The 24,055-nt window shown below is 41.1% G+C and overlaps 1 protein-coding gene across 7 annotated transcripts in view; it reads right to left on the bottom strand.

The window, feature by feature from the left end:
- The window catches only part of LOC148038517 (uncharacterized), a 74,396-nt gene extending 53,889 nt beyond the window's left edge, over positions 1 to 20,507 (bottom strand). For 6 of the 7 annotated variants that reach the window (XM_087672966.1, XM_087672944.1, XM_087672960.1 and 3 more), the window contains exon 1: positions 20,162 to 20,507. In XM_087672966.1, coding sequence (XP_087529092.1) covers positions 20,162 to 20,503 — 342 coding nt within the window. In that variant the 5' untranslated portion in view covers positions 20,504 to 20,507. The remainder of the gene's footprint in view (positions 1 to 20,161) is intronic. The other variant, XM_087672973.1, reaches the window with a different exon arrangement.
- Between the last annotated feature and the right edge of the window lie 3,548 nt (positions 20,508 to 24,055).

Here is a 24,055-nt window from a genome sequence, read left to right as displayed (position 1 = left end):
AGCCCTTTGGCTTTTATTCAACTGTCCTCAGCTGAAAAGCTTCTTGATATTACTGTAGAATATTTGGGTAATCTTTCATGAATTTTTCATCTACCCACCGTGCATCTGTTGTGGGTAGATTCTTGAATTTTAGTAAGAATTTTCGTGTCACAAGGCCACTTCTCGTGGTTCGATCCTTGAGAAACAAAATCTTTTCAGGTTCCAAGAGTTGCTCTGTTTCTTCAACTTCTAGGGGATCTTCAGTAATGGGTTCCTTTGGTTCTGGTCCTATGTAAGGTTTTAGCAAGCTTACATTAAAAGCATTGTGTATTTTCCAATGAGTCGGAAGCTCAAGTCGATAAGAAACTTCATTTATTTTCTCAATCACTTTGAAGGGTCCAAAGTATCTACTGGAGAGCTTTGGAAAAGATGAATTTTAACCAGAACCTTGTTTGAGCCTGCTTTTATCAAACTTTAGCAAGACATATTGACCTTTTTCAAAAGCCAAAGGTCTTCTTCGTTTATCTACTTGCTTCTTTTGTCGCTCTTGGGTAACTTTGATAGTGGCTCGAACTTGATTCATTGCGGTTTTTAAATCTGAAGCAAACTCATCAGCAGCAAAAATCTTATCTTTAGTGCGAATAATTGGAGGAGGAATCACTTTACCCTGTACTATTTCTTTTGGAGCTTTCCCTGTGGATGAGTGCACTGTATTGTTGTAAGCAAACTCCAATAATGGAAGATATTTCTCCCATTGTGACTTAAGTTCACTAACATAAGCTTTCAACATATCCAAAAGAGTGAGATTCATCACCTCTGTTTCGCAGTCAGTTTGAGGATGGAAAACTTTAAAGTGGTTCCCAAATTCTCAAATAAAGCATGCCAAAAGTTACTTGTGAATTTGGAGTCTCTATCTGAAATGATCTCAGAAGGCATACCATGTAATCTGAAGATATGTTGAATGAATAGTCTTGCAGCTTGTGCGGATTTCAATGTTTTATGACATGGAATAAAATGTGATTGTTTGCTGAATCTATCAATTATGACCCAAATCATATCATGACCTTGAGGTGTTCTTGGAATACCTGAGATGAAATCCACTGTGATAGATTCCCATGGATCTTTGGGCACTGGAAGAGGTTGCAACAATCCTGGAATCTTCTGCCTATCATATTTGGATTTTTGGCATACCAGACAAGCCTCAATGAAGTTATGTGTATCTTTTCGTAATGTTGGCCAATAAAAGTAGCGCTCAATTGCACTTAGAGTGGCTGCCCTCCCTCTATGCCCTGCATAAGGGGGTTCATGACTTTCTTTAAGCACCTTTTGTCAAACAGGAAGAGTGACACAAAGGCGATTGTTCATGAGAAGGTAACCGTCTTTGATGGAATAATCTGGATGAGAACCTCCTTGCTGTAAATTTGACCAAATTGCTGCAAAATCAGTATCTTCATCATAAGTATTCTTCATCGTTTGAAAATCTTCATGATGAGCCACTGTAATAGTTATAATGTGAGGCACTCTAGAAAGTGCATCAGCAACTACATTTTGTTTCCCTGGAGTGTACATAATTTGAAAATGAAACATAGACAAGAAATTTTCCCATCTTGCATGTTTCTCCTGCAAATGCTTTTGAGTCTTGAAATACTTCAAGCTTTGATGATCAGTTTTAATAAGGAATTCATTGCCTAAAAGATAATGTTTCCATATCTTTAAAGCATAAACCACCATAAGAGCTCCTTTTCATAAATGTCATACCTTTTCTCCACATCATTTAGACGGCGGCTTTCAAAGGCTACGGCATGGCCTTCTTGACTTAGCAATGCACCAATACAATCACCACAAGCATCTACTTCCACCACAAATGGTTTTACCAGATCTGGAATGATAAGAGCAGGTCCAGAAGTAAGAGCTGTTTTCAACCTTGTGAAGGTTGCCTTCTCTTTTTCCTTCCATTGGAAAGAGATCTTCTTCTTTGTAAGGTCATGAAGTGGAGAAGCCATGTGCAAAATGCTTGATGAAGCGGCAGTAATAAGAGCATAAGCCAAGAAACGATTGCACCTCATGTACATCATGAAGATGAGACCATTCTTGGATTATCCTGATCTTTTTAAGATCCATCCGAATCCCTTCAGAAGAGATAACATGCCCAAGGTAATTTATTTTATGCATGAAAAATTCACTCTTTTTACCATTTACCAAGAGTTGATTTTGTTGAAGTAATTGTAGAACAATTTCCAAGTATTGATGATGCTCCTCTTTATTCTTGCTAAAGACAAGAATACCATCAAAGAAAGTACCGACATATTGTCGATGCTCTCTAAAGATGCGCTCCATCATTCGATTAAAGGTGGCTGGTGCATTGGTTAATCCGAAAGGAACCACCAAGAATTCATAAAGACCGTATGAAGTGCGGAAAGCAGTTTTATGTACATCTTGTGGTATTACCCTAATTTGATAATAACCACTCTTTAGATCAATGCGGCTGAAAACCTTTGAGCCTCCTAGACGATCCAAAATGTCGTCAATTCTGGGAATAGGAAACCGATTCTTCACAGTGATTTTGTTGAGGGCTCGATAATCAATGCACATCCTGAATGTGCCATCTTTCTTTTGAACAAGAAGAACCGGTAAACAAAATGGTGAGCTACTTGGCCTAATTAGCCCACGGTTAAGTAGGTCTTCGACTTGCTTTCTGATTTCTTCTTGTTGAGGACGGTTCACACGGTATGGTGCTATATTAGGAGAAGAACTGCCCGGAATAATATCAATATGATGGTCTTCTGGCCTTTCTGGGGGAAGCTGATAAGGAAGATCTTCCGAAAAACAATCTTTATACTTTTCCAAGAGCTGAAGTTGCTCTTGGTTTTCAGCATTCATATTATCTTTTACATCAGTGACATAAAGCAAACAACATTGAACACAATCCTTAATTGCTCTAGAGACTTGCATATAGCTTACCATAGGTATGGTGTCTCCAAAAACTCCAGCTTGGATCTCGTACTTCTTGCCTTTGTTGGTGAGTTCTACCTTCTTTTTCTGAGAGAAGATGGTTGAATCTACTCTATGATTCCAAGGCATGCCAAGAATCACATCGCAACCATCAAGGTCTCCGATACAGAAGGTATCTTCGTCACTGTAGCCTTGAATTTGAAACTTGAGCTTGCCAATGTAGGATATCACAGTCTTCACTGTGTCACCTTCATCATCATTTAAAGCTTGGCGAACTTCTGCCGGAGTGTCCATCTCTTCATTCTTTAATCCAAGCTCTTTAGCTAATTGCAAGGAAATGATATTTTCATTCGCCCCAAGATCTATCAAGAATAGTGCTTGCTTACCTTGCAACTATCCCCAAGCTTTTAATAATTTGTGCGTCTCTGGAGTGTGAGTTGTGTTTGCAACTACATCGCTGATAGCATTGATTTTCACTGGCGACTTAGGCTTGTTGTCAGAAACCTTGCTTTGTCCCTTGTTTGGACATTGCTTCACTATGTGGCCTGTTTGTCCACATTTAAAGCACTTCCCTTCTTTCATGAAGCGTTGGTTTTCTTCTTCGGAAAGTTGCTTTGCTTGTGGATATAGATTAGAGTGAAATTGAGGAGCATTAGGAGGTGCATAGGGCTTCATCTTCTTTTGATTTTATGGCTGCTTTTGCCGCTGTTTTTGTCCTTCATTTGGGGCTGAATACTCCTCATCATCAGCTACTCTCTTCTTATCATTCTTTTGGAATGATTTGTTGCCATTGTGCTCCATTTCCCATGTCTCAGCATGGTCAATGAGTTCCCTGAGACTAGAACAATGATAATGATTAAGAGCAGTACGAAGTTTAAAATGCAAACCTCCTTGAAACTTCCTAAGCTTTTCCGAACTGCTGATCTTCTTGAAATGTTGGACCTTCAAAAGTAGCTCCCAAAATCTCTTGGTATAGTCACCAAGTGACTCATTTTTCCTTTGCCAAAGCCGATCCCATTCCATTTTTACATCTCTTTTGAAATAAACAGGAAGAAATTGGCTTTGTATCATGCGAACAAAGGACCTCCATGATTTTGGGGCAGCATGATCATATTCCAACCCCGTCCACCAAGTATGGCTAAGTCGGTTAAATGTAAAGCTGCAAACTTAATCTCTTCTTTTTCTTTATACTTGTCACGACCATACAAAATTTTAAATTAACGAATAAACTTCAGAAGAAGATCAGGATTTCGGAAACCGTCATACATACTGAACTTGATCTTCTTTTCAAGTTGAGATAGTGACTTAGTCTTCTTCTTCTTCTTATGCCTTCGTCCATGCCCGGATCTTGAGGTTGAAGATGATGAAGTGCTTGATGGGGATGAAGATGGAGACGAGGGTAAAGAATGTCGATGTCTTTGACGATGATGAGGTCTTCCACGAGAAGGGTGTGACTCTTCGTTACTAGAAGAGGATCCATCAGAATAGGCACCAGATGACTTTGAAGAAGAGGATGAGCTTCGACGCGATCTCTTTCTTTGTTTTGAAGTAGAATGGGACTGCCTCTTAGAAGTAGTTGGACTTCTTGATCGGCTCCTTTCATTGGTATGGCTTTGTCTCCTTGAAGCAGATGGGCTTCTTTCCTTGAATTCTTTGGGATTCTCAACTTTTTCTAGTTTGAGAAGTTGGTCACGAATTTGCTGATTCTCCTCTCTAAGACTTTGAATGGCTTGAAGGATAGCACTCGACTGATCCATTGAGACTCTTAAGAAAAAAAAAAATATGCTCATGCACTCAATGCAAGGGCTGAAAACAAACAAACTTATAATTGTAAGCACTACCAGTGTTGGGGTTGAGGACCGAGCCAAAGCTTTGATACCACTGTAAACGCCCCGAACAACGTAGTATGCTTAACAATTATGATATTCGCTTGTTTTCGAGATTTAATATAAAAGAGAATGAACACTTAAAGCTGAAAATGAAAATTACTCACAAAATTACAGCCATGAAAATGTAAAAGTAATGAAGACAAGATTGAGGGTTGAAGACGGGCAACCCCCCCCCCGAAGGAATGTATTTCTGCTCAACCCAAGTCCCTTAGGGAAAAGCTCAGTTACAATCAACCTGAGAGTGAGAAGAAATAATTCTCACTCTCACAAGATCATGCAAAGATGTACAAACACACATGCATTATCTATTATGCAATGATAAGAACTGATTTCTTTACAGTATGAGAGAAGAAAAAGGAGAAATCAGCCTTCTGCATCGTTGAACAATAGTACATGGATAGGGCTTGCTTCTTGTTGCTAAAATGGAAGAAAGAGCTTGAAAAGGAGGTGCTGTAATGAATTTACAGGCTTGCTGTCCTGTAAAATAGCAGTGATAGAAGAGGGAATATGGAGGAATTTGATAATGGAGAAGTGAGGGATGATGATGGGGATGGATGGGGCCAATTTCTGGCTATCTGAGGGTGCTGTACATGAGTTTACAGCAAAGAAAAATGATGTTCAATGAAGAAAAACGAGCTCTTATTTATAGGAGAGGGAAGAGCTAGTACAAAAGGGGAAAGTGAAGTAGCACAAGACAAGTGTCCAGCCACATGTCATGAGATGTGACAAGTGGTGGGACACTTGGAAACTTGTGTGACAAGTGTCTTGACACTTGTCTCTTCTCTATGGCCTTCCTTTTTGGGTTGAATACTGTCAAGAATAGAAACAACCAAATTTAGTAAGCACAGTCAGAGTACAGAACTTACTATTTTTAGAATGACATCCCTATTTTTTAGGACTAGCATTTTTAGGCTAATTCGAGGCTCCTAAAATTTAGGGACCTCCTAAAATTTAGGGACCCCCCCCCCCCCCAATATGGGTGTCATATGAAAGCTTTTTCCGTATACATCGCAAAAATGGTATCCGAATCTTCATGTGATTTTCCTATGCAAAGAAATGTGCATTTCAAGCTTTCAGCCCACACATACACATTATACAAGCATTTCATGATCATGCCATCTTGTTGATTGTAACTGTCTGTTCTGGTGGATCTAGCCCACACTTCAAGGTATCAATCCTTTCTGTGTGCGAGTCTAACCCTGATATGCGTGAGTTCTAGTCACAGGCGCCCAATCGAGCCATATAGGTGGAAGTGTGAACTATCTTTTCTCTAACCCACCGCGTGGGTCCACCATAACCTGTGACCACTCATCAGTGGCCAGCTCCAATGCACTTTTCTTTATATCTAATTAGTGCAAAGGAAATAAATTTAATAAATCATTATATAGACAAATTAATGAAAAAGGATACAAATTCTGTTTCTATAGAGTTGTGACACTTATATTCTGCTAAAGCATCATCACAATCCTTTAGAAAGAGTATACCCTGCATATGATCTTTCCAAATATCAAAACCATTACCATCGAATTTACGAATCTCAAAGAGATTCTTTGTGTTAGATGTAGATGCACTGCCAGCCATCTTCAGCAATACATAACTGCAATAAAGGGCTGAATGCTTTCAGCCAATACCAAGGTTGCTGAACTATAACAGCAAGTACACACTCTTGTACTTCCAAGGCATCCAAGAAGCAGATATTTAGATGTAATTTCAGTCTCAAGTATTAATTACAGCATATACACGAATCAAAACCGATACATTTGCATTAAAGACAACTCCCACTTCAGTAATATATCACCAAAATAACCAAATGCATTGACCATTGTTTCACTGCATAGTGAGTATTCAGCAATACATGTACCAAGAGAAGCTGCCCTTTTTCAATATTTGAAGCATCCAAAACTCAAAAGACTCCCACTCCGCAGTGGATCTGCTGCAAATTTCACTGTCCAGTCTCAAATCGACTCAAAATACATTACCAATGTGAAAAGCCCCAAAATTTCTGCAATGAATCTGCTCCAATTGCATCAATACAATCTTCCCGAGCATCAAGTACGAGCTAATGTTGCAGAAATTTCACAATTTCTGCAAAAGCCCCAAATTTCGGGGTCCTATAGTGCACAATTTCCAAGAATTTGGCTCAAACAAGTAAAAAATTCACTTGCATCTGAAAATCCCCAAAATTTTTAAGACCAGTGCACTCAATGTCTGCAATTTATGGATCAGGAGTCACTGACACATGTGTTTGGCACCAAATCTAGGAAAAGCCCCAAATTTTAAGGAGGAAATTTACACGGATCCGGACTCTGTGCTTGCTCACTTGAACACCCGAAAGAGGGGAAATAAATAAAACTGAAAATTTCTGATTTTAAAAAAAATATTGGGGCCGTTGACCTCCCCGTCGTCCATGCAACCGTGTGACTTGTCGGCACCTGTCGCTCGTCACGCAGCAACCGCACAGCAATCGCCCGTCGTGCAGCAGTCAGTCACCTGGCCCCTCGTGAAGTTGTCGCCTGGCCAGTTATGCCTATACCCGACCCTATCGCCTAGCGCCCATCATGCTCATTCCCGTTGACTGTTTGCTCCCTTGTGTGCTGTCGACTAGTTGCCCACCCTTCAATAGCCCGCCAAACTATTGCGCTTGATCACAATGGTGATGACTGCACTGTCACCTGGCGTGAGCCATTGGCTCTGATACCAGTTTGTAGAGTTGAAAAGGAAACAGATAAAGAGAGAGCAGAGAGCAGGCGCATTAATCGAGGTGCTCAATGATCCAGAACTGAATAGTGTTGAACTATGAGGTAGAGTTAGAGTGAGTCGACAAATAGGTGTGTACCAATGTGGTACACACAAAGAATGAAAGAATGTATTTATACGTAGGGTACGGTACACTTACACTTGCTAGGGTGAGTTCATGTGTGTGAAGTAGTATATACACGGGAGGAGCTTAAAGGGCCTTTACACCCAACAACGCGTCAATGAGGGCACCAAATCAAGTTAGAGATGATGATGCCAATGCCGAAGATGGCAACATAGGCAAAGATGCAACCAACAGAAGACACAAGTGATCTGCCTAGAGCACACTGGCTGCTATATGTAACAGAAAACCGGCCAAACTAGCTGACCAACACTATCTGGTGGCAAAGATGCTGAGTGGCACTATCAAGGCTGATTGCAATCATCTAGGGCTGGCAGCCTCTAGCAAAGTAAGAAAAATGGCTGTCTACTCAAGTGAACACAATTGACATTGATTGAGAAAGAAATGCACACAAGACTAAACACGAAAACACTGCCTAAGCTCCAATGTCTCCGTCAAACCCTAACAAAGCTCACAACCATGAGATGATAGACTAACAAAATATGGCAAGCTAACACTCTCTAGTTCTCAAGTTCTTTGTGCCCTTTATTTGCTTTGCTGAATTGAAAAGTATGTGTACTGTAAGTTTATATTCATTGCCCTATAGATCAGATCTACAAGCCAATTTCAATAGATCTCTTTGCGCCTTTACCTCAAGCTTCTATGCTTCATTATATGAGGTTGTTGGGTCTTCAAACACTCCCAAGAATCTGAGAGGCGGTGTTAGCTAATTTTATTTCATATTGTCATGATTCATCTCCTAGTTGTGAGCTCCATCAAGTCTAATGGAGACGACGGAGCTCTAACTATTTAAGTCCATTCATTAGTGTGTATTTCAGTTTTAGATTGTTAACAAGTGTATTCACATCAACTGCCTTTTATTTCACACTACGCATTTTGTTTTTCTACACCCTAGGCCTTGCCTTCACACTATGGACAGGGTGCGATTGGGTTTGAGGGTGGTGGCTGCACAAGCAGGCAATTTTGCACAAGCATCCGGCCAATTTCTTGACCAGCATTTCTATGTTGATCGGCCAATATGGGCTCAATCTCCTATTCAGGCAGCCCTTATCTTAATTTGCAAGTTCAACATTCTCTCCGTCATTCGATGCATTCTTCATCAGCCTGATCTAGTACCCTCATTGAGTGATGCTTCAGGCTGAGTGCAGGGACTGATCGGTCCACATTTGTATTCAGTGATCCATTTCACATCAATGTAGATTTCTCCTTCTATTCTCTGTGTTTGTATCGGTCTCTCTCTTCCCTTCTCTCTCCATGTTCATGTTCTTCCGTTGCATACTCTTGGAGAACCAGCCCCACCCACAAGATTTTACTCAAACAAACCACGGTTGCCTCCGTACGTAGTACAGACTGATCTGTACGGTACGGTACGTATCCGTACAATTTAGTACAAAAAAATAGGCACTTTTTGGCCACTCTCCTTCAAGTCTACAACTTTCTTTTTTTCTTACTCCTTTCTTTTTTTTCCTTCTTTCTTTCTTATTTCTCCCCCAAGCCTCTCTCTCTCTCTCTCAACCTCCTCACACCCTCTTTTTCTCTCAAGCCTCTCCTCTCTCTCTCTCTCTCTCAACCTTCTCTATCTCTCTCTCTCTCTCTCTCTCTCTCTCTCTTTAACAAACCACGACACAAAGTGCTGGAACCATACATAATGGGACTGATTTGCTGCAAATCTGAAAACAAGGTTTTGAGACACTAATTTCCACGTACTTTGGGCAGCAAGTTGATTTTTTCTTTCATGCTTTAATTTAGTGAAGCTGAGTACAGAGTGCTCCTTGGATGGGTAATAGATAGATGTACATAGCATGTAGCTGAAATTTTAGCAATAGGACATATGGAAATGTGAGGTTGAATGCTCAAAAGGGAAAAGTGCAGGCTACAAAAGGCAAGTGTCTCTACTAAGATAACAAGTGTGAAGCAAAATGAGAAGCGTAGGGATACTTGTCACTTTCAAAATGACGCGTGTCCTATCCTAGACACAAATCAACCCAAGTGTTAAGAAGCCAAATCAAGGACCCAATCAACTACCTATAGCAAGAAGCATCCGCCGCTTGTGAATATGCATGGCCCGTAGCCTTTCAATCCAGATCCATGGGAGTAGAAATGGCCTTAACATCTCTCCATCTCAAACGTGGCCAAAAGCTCCTACACATACCGCGCTAGGAGATGAAAATCCCCCTCAAAGTCTGGTAAACCTCATGGCCTAAAAAGAAATGGAGAATAACCATATCCATCATCTCGAACACCTTGTGTAATAGTGCCTCCTTCGTCTCCTTGACCTTCTTGGCATGGCCACCTATTAAAATAAGATCATCCACATAAAGCACAAACAACACATGCCCTCCAACGGCGATGGGGACATATAACTTGGGATCGGAAAAGAGACATCAATACCCCAACATCCCGTGGAGGAACGAGTCGATCTTCTCATTCCAAGCACGTGGAGTCTATTTGAGGCCGTAAAGGGCTTCTTCAACCTATACACCTGTCTAGTTGAGGAGGAAAAGCCAGGAGGCTGCTCAACATAGATCTCCTCCTTCAAATCACCATTTAGGAAGGGAGACATCACATCAAGCTAATAAATTGGCCATCTCCTATGGTTGGCTAAGGCAAGAACGTCCCTAATGGTAGCCATCCAAGCTATAGGTGCAAAGGTGTCATGGAAATCCATCCCTAGCCATTGTGCGAAGCACTTTGCAACAACGAGCCACACCTTGTGCTTATCCAAAATGGCCTCACTATATTTGGTCTTAAAGGCCCATTTGACACCAATCATCTTCCTATGAACGGGCCTACACACAAGGTCCCAAGTGCCGTTCCACTAAATAGAATCCAACTCTTGCTTCATAGCCTTCATCCAATGTTGTAACTGCAAAGCCTCCTTTATGAAGGTGTGCTCCCTATCCTACATGGCAAGGGTCATTGTTAGCAAATATGTCAATTCATGGATGAGTTTGTGCATGTGATTCAGTGGGCTAGGGTACCAGGATATTTTCTTGAGTATTTAGGCATTTTTATTTGGCCATTTATGATGTGGTTTCTTGCTTTTTCAACAAGTCAACCAATATTTAATATTGACTGACCTATCATATTTCTTGGCATTATTTTGCTCTATATCAATCAAGCACTTCTCCTCCACGTGTATTCATCTTTCATCATCTACAAGTTCTTAGTGGAGAGAGGAACCGGTGCCAATGCCTTCACAACCAGTGACTCACATTGATTTTGTACTGTCTCATGTCTTGGTATATGGATTCCATTTCCCAAGCATTCTTCTAATTTCTTTTCTTTTGCAATGTTCTTCTATTCTCTCTATCTTGTATTCAGCAATCTATTTCAACATATGTATACACTTCCATTGCTACATCCACTTCTAACATGGTATCGGACTACAATCTATACTCTTGCTGATGTTTTTCTACTAATTATGTCTATTTTACCTCTTCTAATCAAGCAACCTTGCCAGTTATCTAGCCCATCTATGGTCCACAACAGCCTGCATTTTGTGCTCAGGACCCTACGTTTTCAGCCTGCGACATGCTGCATTTATTGCTCAGTTCAGCCTGCATTTTGGTTTTCTGACCTTGACTGTTGGCTTGGTGACTGTGTGTACAAGTCGTTTTTGCTATTTCTAGCATCTTTTGGCTGTATTTTCAACTTCTTGCAATAGTAACCCTTCTTTTCTAATCCGATTTTGGTTTCCACTACGTGTAAACTCTCCTTTTATGCAGTCTTTGTTGCTAGTTTGGTTGTATTCTCTCTCTATATACCTTCCATCCTCTATCTTCTCTTCCTATCCTCTCCATATGGCTGGTGCACAATGATGGCCCTGACTATAGTGCTGTTATGAAAGCCTAGTGTGTGCAAAAGCAGTTATGGTACATTTTTGTGGAGCTATTCCATGTCCTCAGCGTCCTTTTCCGGTTCCAAAAGATTTTGATAAGAACGACCATGAGGAAGTTGTCCTTACATGGGATGCAGATTATGCGCATGACTATTCTACTCTTCTTCAATGTATTTCCAAAGAAACTCTACTGGCAGTTACCTGCAGGACATCCCCAAAAGTATGGGCGAAATGTTATACAAGGCACCTTCCAATATGCATGTAGTGACCCCTTATGGAAAACTTCAGCAAATGAACTTCGAGCCTAAGAACACTATTCAGTTATTTTTGCTCCATGCTACACAAGTACAAGACCAGCTTCGACACATGCAATCTGCCCTTCTAGAGGCACATCTTGTAGAGACAATACTCTACAAGCTTCCCCAAAGTTTGATGGAGTGGCCAAAGCTTTGAGGGTGCAGACATCCTCAACCCCCGTGAGTTTTACCCATATGTCCTCGATGTTGCTTGAGCATGAGGCATCTTTGCATCTAAAGGGAAGGATTCCGTTTTATTATGGAGGTTCTAGTGAGGCCTTTACAACTTCATAGAAGGGTGACAAGAAGAAGTCGAAGGCCATTACTATGGTAAGAAGGGGCACTTCTGGAAGGACTGTAAAGAATTAGCAGCTTCCAAGAAGGAGAAGAAGAAGCTGGATGTGGACTCCTCTATCGAGTCATCCTCCTCCTCAAACTCCAATTCAAATCCTCTGGCCAAGGCACGAAAGGGATCTTCATCTTCAAATCGAGGGAAGGGCTTGGCAGCCCCTCCTTTTACCGGTTTCTAGGATAGGTGATGTGTCATCCTCACAACTCTCCAATGCCAAAGAGGGAAAGAGAAGACAGTGAGATGGGGCAAGTGTGCCTCATCTTATACACGTATACCGGTGCACAGGTTCCAAAGAGGGACCTCCCTAACACATTGATCGAAGTCTACAAGTTCAAATCTTGGAGCTAGGAATGACATCCAGGTTCATGATGGGCTAGCACATGACAAAAAGTGAGATTGGCTCCTAGTTGGGTGCTTACATAAGGGGATACTTTGGCAAATTGGCCAAATAAAGGAAATTCGTGGTCACATATGTTCAAAGGCATTTTGGACAAAATGGTCTTATATGCCCCTATGAGACATTGTTCGGAGACATTGAGAGATGCTATGATTTTTCTCTATTTCAAGAGTTGGTACAATCGACCTCGACATCAAGTTTTCTCTTAGGCACGTTGATGGTGGCTTGTGCACCCATTGCTTGGGTATCCATAGTTCTACTCGAGTGGACATTGTTGTCTTTCCTATGATGGGACGTTATCATTGTATATTGTATTGTATCAGATCACCCATGATCTAAGAGAGGGCGTTAACAGATATGTCAACTCATGGATGAGTCTATGCATGTGATTTGGTGGGCTAGGGTACCAGGATATTTTCCTAAGTATTTCAGCATTCTAGATTGGCCATGTATGATGTGGTTTTTGGTATTTTCAGCCACTGACCTATCATATTTCTTGGCATTATTTTGCCCTATATCAATAAGGCACTCCTCCTCCATAAGTATTCGTCTTTCATCATCTATAGGTTCTTGGTGGAGAGAGAAGCGGTGCCAATGCCTTCACAACCAATGACTAGCATTGGTTTTGTACTATCTCATGTTTTGGTTTATAGATTCCATTTCCTAAGCATTCTTCTAAGTTTTTTTCTTAGTACAAACAAGCTTAGTGGTATGTGCTTGGTTCCTCCAAGAATACCACAGACCATCCTACAGCTACCACTCCTTAGGAACTCCCTCAATCCTTGAATCGTGGAGTGTGTCTCGGACCCAACAAGGAGGGGACCGATACTCTCCTCGCCGCTCTCCATCTACCAAAGTCTCTAGAATATCCACCAAGGCTGGCTCAACGAGTGAATCCGATGGTGAAGCAATCTCCTTTTCCACTAAGGGTGGAGTCTCAATAGGCAAAGGCTCTGAGGGGACTAAAGCAAATGCCCAATTGTCACCTAGATCTCCAGAATGGGACGCTCAATACCCCCCTCAATAGCTAGAAACTCCACAAACCAAACATCTTACCTCATGTACATGTCTGGGGAAACAAGATCATAAAGCCTATATCCTTGAGACTGTGAATCCCATGAACACCTATCTCTTGAAAGCCGGCTCAAACTTGTCTCTTTTCTTCTTCTTCAGGATGTGAATGTAGGTATCACACCCAAACACCCTGAAATAAGAGATATCCAGCTTCTATCCAAAATAAGCCTCAAAAGAAAGCATACCAACCACGGCCAAAGTAGGGGATCGATTAAGGATGTGGACAACATAAGCCACTACTTCGGCCCAAAGACACTGAGGTGTCTACTGATGCTCCATCATGGTCTGCCCCATCTCGATCACACTATGATTCTTCCCCTCCAATATACCATTCTCTTGAGGGATATTCATGTTAGTAAACTCCTAGTGAATGTTACAATCTGTACAAAAACGAGTTTAGCTCGTGGAAGACAGACTAACTCCCCTCCTTGGTCGGAATGCAGGGTCTTGAGTTTCTTGCCAAACCTTTACTCTTCAAAGATCAACCAATCCTTAAAAAGTGAGAATGCTTCGGACTTCAAGGCCAAGAAAAACACCCATGTCATCTTGCTAAAATCATCAATAATTAGCATAAAATACAAACTCCCCTTAAGGGACTCCGTCCTCATAGGTCCACATAAGTCTGTCGAAACAAGCTCCAAGGGCTCCTTGGCTCGTCCTAAAGCCTTGCTAGGAATAGCATCCCTATGCAGCTTACCATGAATGCAAGATACACATGGCAAGTGGCTCACCCCAATCTTTGGCAATCCACGTACCACCTATACCTTCTGAAGGTACTCGTAGTTGAGGTGGTCAAACCCATAAAATACAAACTCCCCTTAAGGGACTCCATCCTCATGGGTCCACATAAGTCCATTGAAACAAACTCCAAGGGCTCCTTAGCCCATCATGAAGCCTTATTGGGATAGCATCCCTACGTTGCTTACCACAAGTACAAGATACATATGGCGAGTGGCTCATCCCAATCTCTGCAATCCATGTACCACCTATACCTTCTAAATGTACTCATAGTTCAGGTGGCCAAACCGAGCATGCCAAAGCTCAATTTGAGTTTGTGAAGAAAGAAGAAGAGAAAAAAAGGTAGAAGAAGATTGCACCTTGTAGACTCCATTCTCCTCATGTCCTACACAAAGAACCTTTTGAGAAACACCATCAAGAACTCAGAAGGAGTCCTTATCAATCGAGTCGATTGTCAAACCAAGAGCACAAGTCTTGTGCACTGAAAGGAGACGATACCCTAGACACAACACATACAGCACCTCTGATGTGCGGGCACCACCTTGCCCATTTGGAATCAACTATGTTTCACCCTTGCCTTTGATGGAGACCAAAGAACTATCATATATAAGGATTTGCCCATGCATCGAACACATATGGGCAATCTTGTAAAGAAGGAGTCATGTGGCATGAAGCGCCACTGTCCACAATCCACTCACAAGACTATGGAGCCATCATTGTTGCATCAATGGCCGTCAAAGAAATATCCTCTAGTACCTCCAAATGGAGAAAGCACCCACCACTCCTAAGTCCTTTGCAATCTTCTTCTTGGTGTCCTTATCCTTATTAAGGTAATCTTTCTTTCAATGACCTATCTTGCCATTAACTCCTTAGCATTATCCCATTTGGACTTCTCCCCCTTCTTCTTCTTGTTTTGTTCTTCCCTTTCTGTTGGAAAGATTGACCAATTAAAGCCTCCGACTTGGAAGCATTCTAAAATGTGAGTTATTTCTCTTGGTCCAAGACCATAGGAACCAACTCCTCTCACTTAAGGGTCTCTATTCGCCCTGAAGCAATTAAGGCAAACTAAAATGCACTGAATCGAAGTGGTACTGAGAAAAAAGAGTTAATGCCATGTCGTCCAAGGTAAATGCCTTCCCTATGTTCTAGACCTTCATCTACAATTGCCAAAGCTTACTGACATACTTCCACATGAAAGAAAACTTGTTAGGACTCAAAGTCCTCATATAAACCTCTAGAGACACCCGCTTCATCACGGTCATTGGATTTACATTTGATCTGGCTCCAACTATATCTTCCGAACCACGGTCAAGTGCTCAATGTAAGCAATGATGGCTAGAGTGCAAGAGAGAAAGTGGAAAGAAAGGATGCGAGCATTCAATTTGTCCTAATGTACCTATACCTTTCGACAACTCGGCTTTCTCATCTGAAGAAAGCTTGGAGGCATCACAAGCTGTAGGATGGTCTATAGCCTTAGTCACAAGCTCCGCCAAATCATAAGACTTCAAGATCGCAAGCATCATTTCGCACGAAATATAGAAATTCTCCCCATCAAGCTTTTGATCTAAAGGAAGAGCCGGCAACACAGGGCCCTTACGGTCCATAATAGATTGAAACTCCACGTCAATTTCAATCAACATTGTAAATGAAATGACGTGCACAAAAATAAGTGCAGTCCCCCCTTGACTCCACGCATGGTGCCATGCCACTCATCCTCAAAGAGTTTCACCTGTCGGAGGTGATGAAAACTTAAAATCTGCAACAAACGGCTGAAAATGCAACCTTTTCTCCTTCACGAACAGCAAGGACCTGCAAAAAACAGCAACTGCGCTCCTTCTCCATGTTGTACCTGTTCACTTGAGCCTCCATAGGCTGTAAACACAAACTTTTGTCACGAGTAAGACCCTCCAAGAGAACTGAATGCGCCACCTATATCCTGAGAAATGCTAGTCCATGGGATAACTAATCTCTAAGAAGGTTCACAGGTTCATGGTTTGTTTCTTTAATCATGAGCATCTATTTTTGCATTTTGAGACCACTCATCATGTGGACTTCAAGTTAATTCAACCATCTGAGTGAAAAAGTGGTTCCTTTGAGGTCACCACAAGCCATCCTACGGTTGTCACTCCTCAAGGACTCCTTCAATGGTTGTCACGTTCCACGGCATCCGATTAGTGCCATCCCCCCATGGGAGTCACGTTTAATGGTGTCCGATTAGTACCGTCTAATGCTAGTACGATACTAACAAAACTAATAAACCTTGGACCTACATCCGATGAAAAAAAGTTGTATGTATAATTTTAAGGCCTATACTTAATGTTGGGACTTAAAATAATAATTTTAAGACCCATACTTAATGTTGAGACTTCAAATAATACACTTGAAACATTTAGAGTCCTTATACCAAGAGTTTACATATTGAGAGTGTCACAAGGATGTAAAATTTTATTGCTTTGCTTGGCATTTGCTTAAAAGTTAATAAAGTGTGCAAATGTGACTTGCACATGTGAGGTGGAAGTTAATTATTTCACGGTACAAGACCCAAGACCTCAAGATATCAATTGGCACCAAAGGTAAACATTGTCATAACTTATGTCTAACGCGTACTAGGTGGTACTAGGTGTTAGATTTTGGCTTAGATCAATTTATTGGCCACTAATGTCAATGGTGGCATTAGAGACTAGACCTTAATTAGTTAATTAATATTGATTTAAGGGCTAAAATTTTCTCAAGGATACTTGGAAGACAAATTGGCCTAGCCAATTTAATTATTGACTGGTGGGATTATTTTTTTGGGCACTAGAATAATTATTAAATCAATTTTCAAAATTAATCTTTTGAAAATTAATCTAATAAGTTGAATAATGCTAGAAAATGGGATTAGAAGGTTGCCACTTGGTAAAACTTGCCCATGCAAGTGGAGAAAACGTTTTTAGGGAACGGTGGAAGTTTATTCCAACCATTGTGAGAGAAAAGAAGATTGTTAGAGAGCAGATTGTTAGAGAGCAAGGAGATGCTATTGATGCGATTTGCAACCATCAAAGACCATTCCTATAGTGACAGCAGTTTGGGACCCTCCAACAACAGATGATAGCAGCCCAAGGTCCTTCAAGTGCAGGTGACAGTATATAAGAGGAGGCAACAGTCTTTCTAGTGGTCCTAAGTTGTGTGACAGCTTCCATGGCTATTTGAGTAGGGCAACAACAATTTTTCAGCATTTTTCACGATAAAACTTCACAAAAGAAAAAGAGATTGGGGATATGTACATGTGTGTTTTGGGAGAGGAAGCCTAAACATCTATAACTACCCAAATGGTCACAAATAAACACTTTAAAACAATCAGACAGCTTGGATCGAATGCCATCAAATGTGTCATACTAGACAAGACAAATCAAACGAGTCAATCCTCTGTCTCATGGATGTGGATAACTAGGTGCTCCCCCTACAACTACCCACATCCTCATCATCCTTGGTGGATTATTGCTCCCGCATTTCAAGGTTTGTCACAAGTACAACACACTCCAATATCAATCTCATTCACCTATATCTCAATCCTCTAAAACGCACAGGTTAGGGCCCCTCATTCTATCATTCATATTCTCATTCAGTCATTCCCATTCAATATTCCATAGATGGTATTCATTGTATTGTTGTACATTTTGAGTTTCTCCATATTTGCCATATCATTTTTTCACGATCAATCTTGGATGTCCAAAGTTGTAACAATATATGTGCTAAGTATTGAACTTATACATCCACCCACCCAAAAAAAAAGGACATTCTTCTTACTATGAATGAAAAGCTTATGCTTTAACTGTTCAAATAAGTTCTCAAGATGTCAACTCATTCTTTGAGTAGGCCATGATGTTATCAAGGGAATTGGGATATTCTTGTCTACTTTCTAGACCTTAGTATTTTTTAATGCTTATGTCATATGTGTAAGAATATTGAAGTATGGTTCAAATCTGGAGCCTCAATCATATGAGGCCCTACTAACACAAAACAATGCATAAAAAGCCCATAATATCTCCTTCTAATGAAAATTATATTAATTACGACCAAGTATAATTGGCCCATATCATAATGTATGGTATGCAAAGTATGACTAGTATGATTCAAACCGCACGAGAGGGATGCCCCTTGTGCTTGTGACTTCTTGAGATCTGAAAATCTTCTCCTTCTTCAAGGATATTCAGTTCGTGTAATTCATAATAAAGTCTACAAGTTTTCTTTGTGTTATCTTCAATAGCAATCCTTGGTTCATCTTTAAACATATTACAATAAAGAAAGTACATTCAAGGCAATCTAATAGATGGATTACAAGGACATTTGTACCATAAGATCGTTTATGCCATCCTTCTCTGGAACCAAAGCCATATCAACTTCTCCCAGATACTCTTGTGTAGTTATATAGTTGATTTCAATTGGGCTAGCCAGAGCTAGAAGTTGTTTATCTCCAACAAAACTTATTAGTTTTTGTGAGAAAATATACCATCCACTGTGAAAATATGCAAAAGTGACTACAGTATGTCTAATTGATGTTGTAATGTCTTCTTAGACAACAGCAGCTTCAAGTCGAACAAAAACATTAAGGAACCAGGACCAAATATTTTAGATGTAGACCAAATGCATCTTCCAACAAGGAACACTCCAAGTTGGTGATCAATAATGTTGAATAAACAAGCTTCTCTAGAACAAGCAAAGACCCCAAATGAAGTTCACATTGTAACTCATCACACATCATCATCAATGGCATAATCCACCTTAGGTATGCAACCGCACAATTACTCTTTCAATCACACAAAAACTACCAACAAATGGCAAATCTTTTCAGATTTCTAATACCATCGTCTTTCAGGAATCCCATGAAGCTTGAGCACACCCCACAATCAATTAAAAAATGGTTAATGTGTATTGCACTAAGCTACAATTGTCAAAATGGATCACTCCTAGCCAGCACTTGGCTGGAGAATGAATCAGAGTGATCCCTTTCTGATAGCTCACAGGAAGCCAACCAAAGTTCCAAATGCAAAACTTTGGACAATCAGCACACTACCTGTCCATGATACATAAAATATCTTTTCAGCTCCATTAATTGTACATATTACAACCACATATAATGCAAAAAGGATTACTAATCCTTGATGTTTGCATCATGAATGACTTAGTCACAAAGAAGGAAAAACATTGTAGTATCCCTTTGTAAGCACATAGTAAGATTAAAAAGGGAGAATGCTAAAGAAACTACCAATGGGAAAGAATATCCTTCTCCATACTAATAGAATCAGGATTATCGAGGTGTCTGATTCATTCAAATATCTAGGTAATTGATGATGAAATCTGGATGTTTTTTTATTAGCACGTTACAGGCATGTATTTGGATCATAAAGGGAGAATGCTAAAAGAAACCACCAATGCTAAAGAAGTTTCGTACTCTATTGATGATAATGCGATGCCAATATCAATCCTAAAAGATCATTACTTCCCTATGCACTACGAATGATCCAGTAAAGTTTCCTTAGAATGGACATCCTTGTGGAAAGGTTAACATCATGATGTAAGGTTTCCACAATGGGCAACTGCGTATGCAGTCTGAAGCTCGACACCCTCCCAATGCTGATATGATGCAAGTATCAACCTTAAAATGTCATTTTTTCTCGTTAGACGTGGCATGTTTCAGGAAAAGTTTGAAGTAATAATTTACGGTATTGAGAATTGAGAAATCGACTGCATTTTACTCCTGTACGGCAGTTGGCGGAGATTACCTCACTAGCTAACTCGAAAGAGAAGCTTTCAGCACGACGCGTTGCCTCCGTGCGCACCTCTGTCTCCATGCGGTTGGCTGCATCGGCTTTGAGGTTTTGAGCTGCTTCCATATCGAGGACAAACTGTCCGATCGAACCATAGTCAAGAGAGGCATATGCAACGGCCCTGGGGAGGTCGGGATGGGAGAGGAGGGGGAAGAGAATGGCGCCTGAGAGGGCAGGGGCCATGGACGCCAAGAGCGCCAGCGATGGCAGGAATGGAGCAACCACGGCGCTCGGCAGCTCCTTGATCGCGCTCGGATCAGCACCATACCGTAAATAGTCTAAAATTTGTTCCGCCATTGGAACGAATTCACAACTGTGAGAGTCACATTTGTCTGCCTAGTTAAGTATTACGTAACAGCATTTAAAAATTTTAATGAGTATTCAATAAGAGTTTCCAGAAATTTTAAGAAGGCACGTGCTCAAACCCGATAAGTAGCATACTAGGCACTCCACGTATATTCTTTGCACTTCAATCAAAGTTCAAAGCACCAACATTTGTAACTTCACATCCTAATGCTTGTGTCATCATACATAAACATACTCTATAAATGTAACAAGATATTTAAATGTCCTTGCAATATGATTCTAAGATGTATCTAAAACTAAATTGAGAAGCTCTAGGCTCTTCCTCACATACATCATGGGCATGAGAGAGAGAGAGAGATGATGATAATGTTAATACAATGCTAATTGTGTAGGCGATATTGATAGGGTTGATGGACTAATGGGAAATATTGAGAGAGAGGTCCTCTACTCTAACCATCATGACCAATGGGTGTAACTTATACCCACATCAAGAGCAAGAAACTCGTTTGTTAAAGCTTCCTCCATTAAATAGTCCTAGCCTTGCTCTCGTCATCAAAAAGCATGAGATTGTAAAGTATAATCCTAAGAGTCCTTCAAGTTCAACAAAAATCAATTTGTTTTATCTATAGGCCATCTACAGTATGCAATGCTTTAACTTGTGGTGATGTCCTTGTTTTAGCTTGCAAAGATGTCCAAACTATGAGCTTTGTGCCTCTTCATGGCTTAGTTGTGTAATATTTCCCCCCTTGGCCACTCTGCATAGGATATCCCCCATAAAAATTAATCGAAAATTTCCTCCTCCCTGTCGTCATCGATGCACGACAGGTGGAGGGAGGAAAGATGGCGTGATGACGCCAGTAAGGGAGGAAGCCGAGAAGGAGATGATGGGAAGGAAGGAACAATCGACAATGGAGAAGACGATGAAGTAGATGATGATGATGTAGTGAGGAGGATGACGTCGATGATGGTGAGGGAAGAAAGAGGAGGCACGTGACGTGGACGAGAGAGAAGTGACTGATGATGATTACGAGGGGGAAGATGCGGACGATGGCGACGAACTATTGAGTGCATGGCGGCAGGACAAACCTAGCCGCCCAGGTGGACAGTGGAATGAGATAACCACGACACCTCTTCCACACGCTCCCCCCAATAACACTTCCCCCCCTCCCCCCTAATCGTAATGAAAAAATATAAAGCCTTAGAGGAGGCCATGGCACGCTGAACGAAGACAGGGAGAGGGTGATAGGCAGGGTGAGGGAGAGAGGGAGAAAGGGTGTGACAAAGAGAGAGAGAGAGAGAGAGAGAGAGAGAGAGAGAGAGAGAGAGGGAGAGGGAGAGGGAGAGGGAGAGGGAGAGGGAGAGGGTGTGAGAAAGAGGGAGAGAGTGAGAAAGAGAGAGAGAGAGAGAGAGAACCCATGAGAACATTCTCCTTCTCTTCCCCTCCTAAGAGGATGGCCACATGCATCTCTCTTTCCCCATTGACCACGAATCACTACACCCTTTTTCGCAAAAACTATCCTCCCGCATAGCTCAGTTCTCTCCCCAAATTGGGCCCACTAACCAAGGAAAAAGCGTGAAAGTCTTGTCCAACTCGCGTATAGGAGAGACGAAGATCGGGAATGGCTCCCAAGCAGAAAATGTCACACGCGAATGGCAATCCCACGATGAAGGCCTCGACCAAGGGCATCACTGCCAATCCAATCGTGGTTCTGATGTTAAGTAATGTATTTCCAAATTGATGGATGTTTGCTTGATTTTCGCATGAGACATGCTAGGGCCGTATTATGTCGCACGATAATAGGACATTGAAAAGAATAAACTGCATCGCAAGTATTTGAAGGATCGAATTCCCAAAATGTGTGTATCAAGAGAAGTTAATTGTACATAGATGCTATGCGATGAATTCTTAAACAACATATAAGGCTTCAAGCATTTGTCAACTTCCTATTCTCGCAATAGTAGGTGTGTTTTCATCACTTTAAAGGTATATGTTGCAAGTTGCATGCCTAAAGGATTGCATGGTAAGCAACTTAGTCTAGAAGAGAATCATTTCGAAGTTCTAGAACTTTGCCCAAGATCTCGTTAATAGCTCATGTTTGATAAATTGGAAGTCTTGACGTTGTGCGTAGTTAACACAAACAACGATCATAAGGATTAGGAACTAAGATGTCTTGAGATCCATTCAATAGCGACTATGTTTATCAATCCTATTCGGGGATTGGAATGAATACAAACAACTCCGTGCCTCAAAGGCAAGTAGAGAGCTCAAGGGATTAGGAAAACCTGAGGCAAAGGAAAGACAAATGCTTTTGTACTTGTTGGGAAGAAGGCTGGGTTGTTGATCAATGTAAGTGACTAATAGAACTTATGACTTGTACAGTGTTTGAAACCTTAACATATGCCTTAGCCAAAAGAAGGATGTGTTAAGAAAATTTTACATAAAACTGCTCCTGATTCCAAGGGGGAGAGCAAGTACGCGATTAAAAGGTTATCACGACTATTCCTGCAACATTTGGAAAAGAATACCATTGTTTTTTTGTTGATTGATCAAATAACATCCTGAATGCTTTTGCATTAAACTAATTGTTGGGATGTGATTTGGATGATTATTTCAAGTGCTTGTGTTTGATGGTAAATGCATGGCAAGGGTTAGTGATGACAAGTTGCCATGGGGAATAAATGAATGTTTTATTGGAAGATGTTATTGGGTTGATCGTATTGGTTGTGCTTGTTTCTTAATTGGATTAATTAAGGAAGGATATTTTGCGCGGGTGGATCATCTCCAAGGTCACGCCGCATTTCAACCCGAGAGAGCACTGCTCAATTCACAGGCCAAAGGTCGAGTTGTAGAAGGCCAACCACGGAAGTTGTGTCTCACTCCTAGGTCCCTTGGAGTCAGTGAGCTTTGGACAACCCTTGCCTAGTCCGAAACAGAGTTGTAGATTGTTGTGAGCCCAACGTCTAGGGCATTGGAAGATCCTATTCTAGATACTGGATGGAATTTGTGGTGCCATGTGATTTGGACCAATTACTTCTGTAGGGTAGAAGGGGTACTTTTGTGGGACAGAAGGGGATATATAATTCTCTTGTATGGGTAGGACACAAAGATTAACTTGAAGATAAGTTAAGGAATTTGTTTTGAACTTGTTTGTCAAAAGGATCACTTGCTCTGTATTTGTATAAGTGCTATAAATTACGGGAACGAACCCTATTCCCTAAAAGGTTTAATTAAGGAAGTTGATTTTAAATGTCTTACATAAATGTGATAGGACCTAATTAGAAAACTAAAGCTATCAAGGGAAGTGGGTGGGCGGAACCCCTGACGAGTCTGTCCTACGGCAGGGTGGTCCAGAGTACTGGGAGGCTTCTCACAAGGTTTTACCGTCATTTATTTTAGATATTGTTAAGTTAGAACCCAATTCATGCCGTTTTAGGGAACGAGTATGGGACTATGCCCTACGGGCAGAGAGGTTGAGTGGCACATCCCTCTCATTTCCCATTCTCCTTGAACCAAGTGCGGCATGGATCTGCTTCGGCTTAGGT

The sequence above is a fragment of the Lygodium microphyllum genome, chromosome 3 (genome assembly GCF_053477565.2).
Source record: "Lygodium microphyllum isolate KBCC chromosome 3, Lygodium_microphyllum_v1.1.10, whole genome shotgun sequence".
In the NCBI taxonomy this organism is placed as follows: Eukaryota; Viridiplantae; Streptophyta; class Polypodiopsida; order Schizaeales; family Lygodiaceae; genus Lygodium; species Lygodium microphyllum.
Note: the sequence above shows the minus strand (reverse complement) of the source record. Positions and strands in the feature narration are given on the sequence as shown.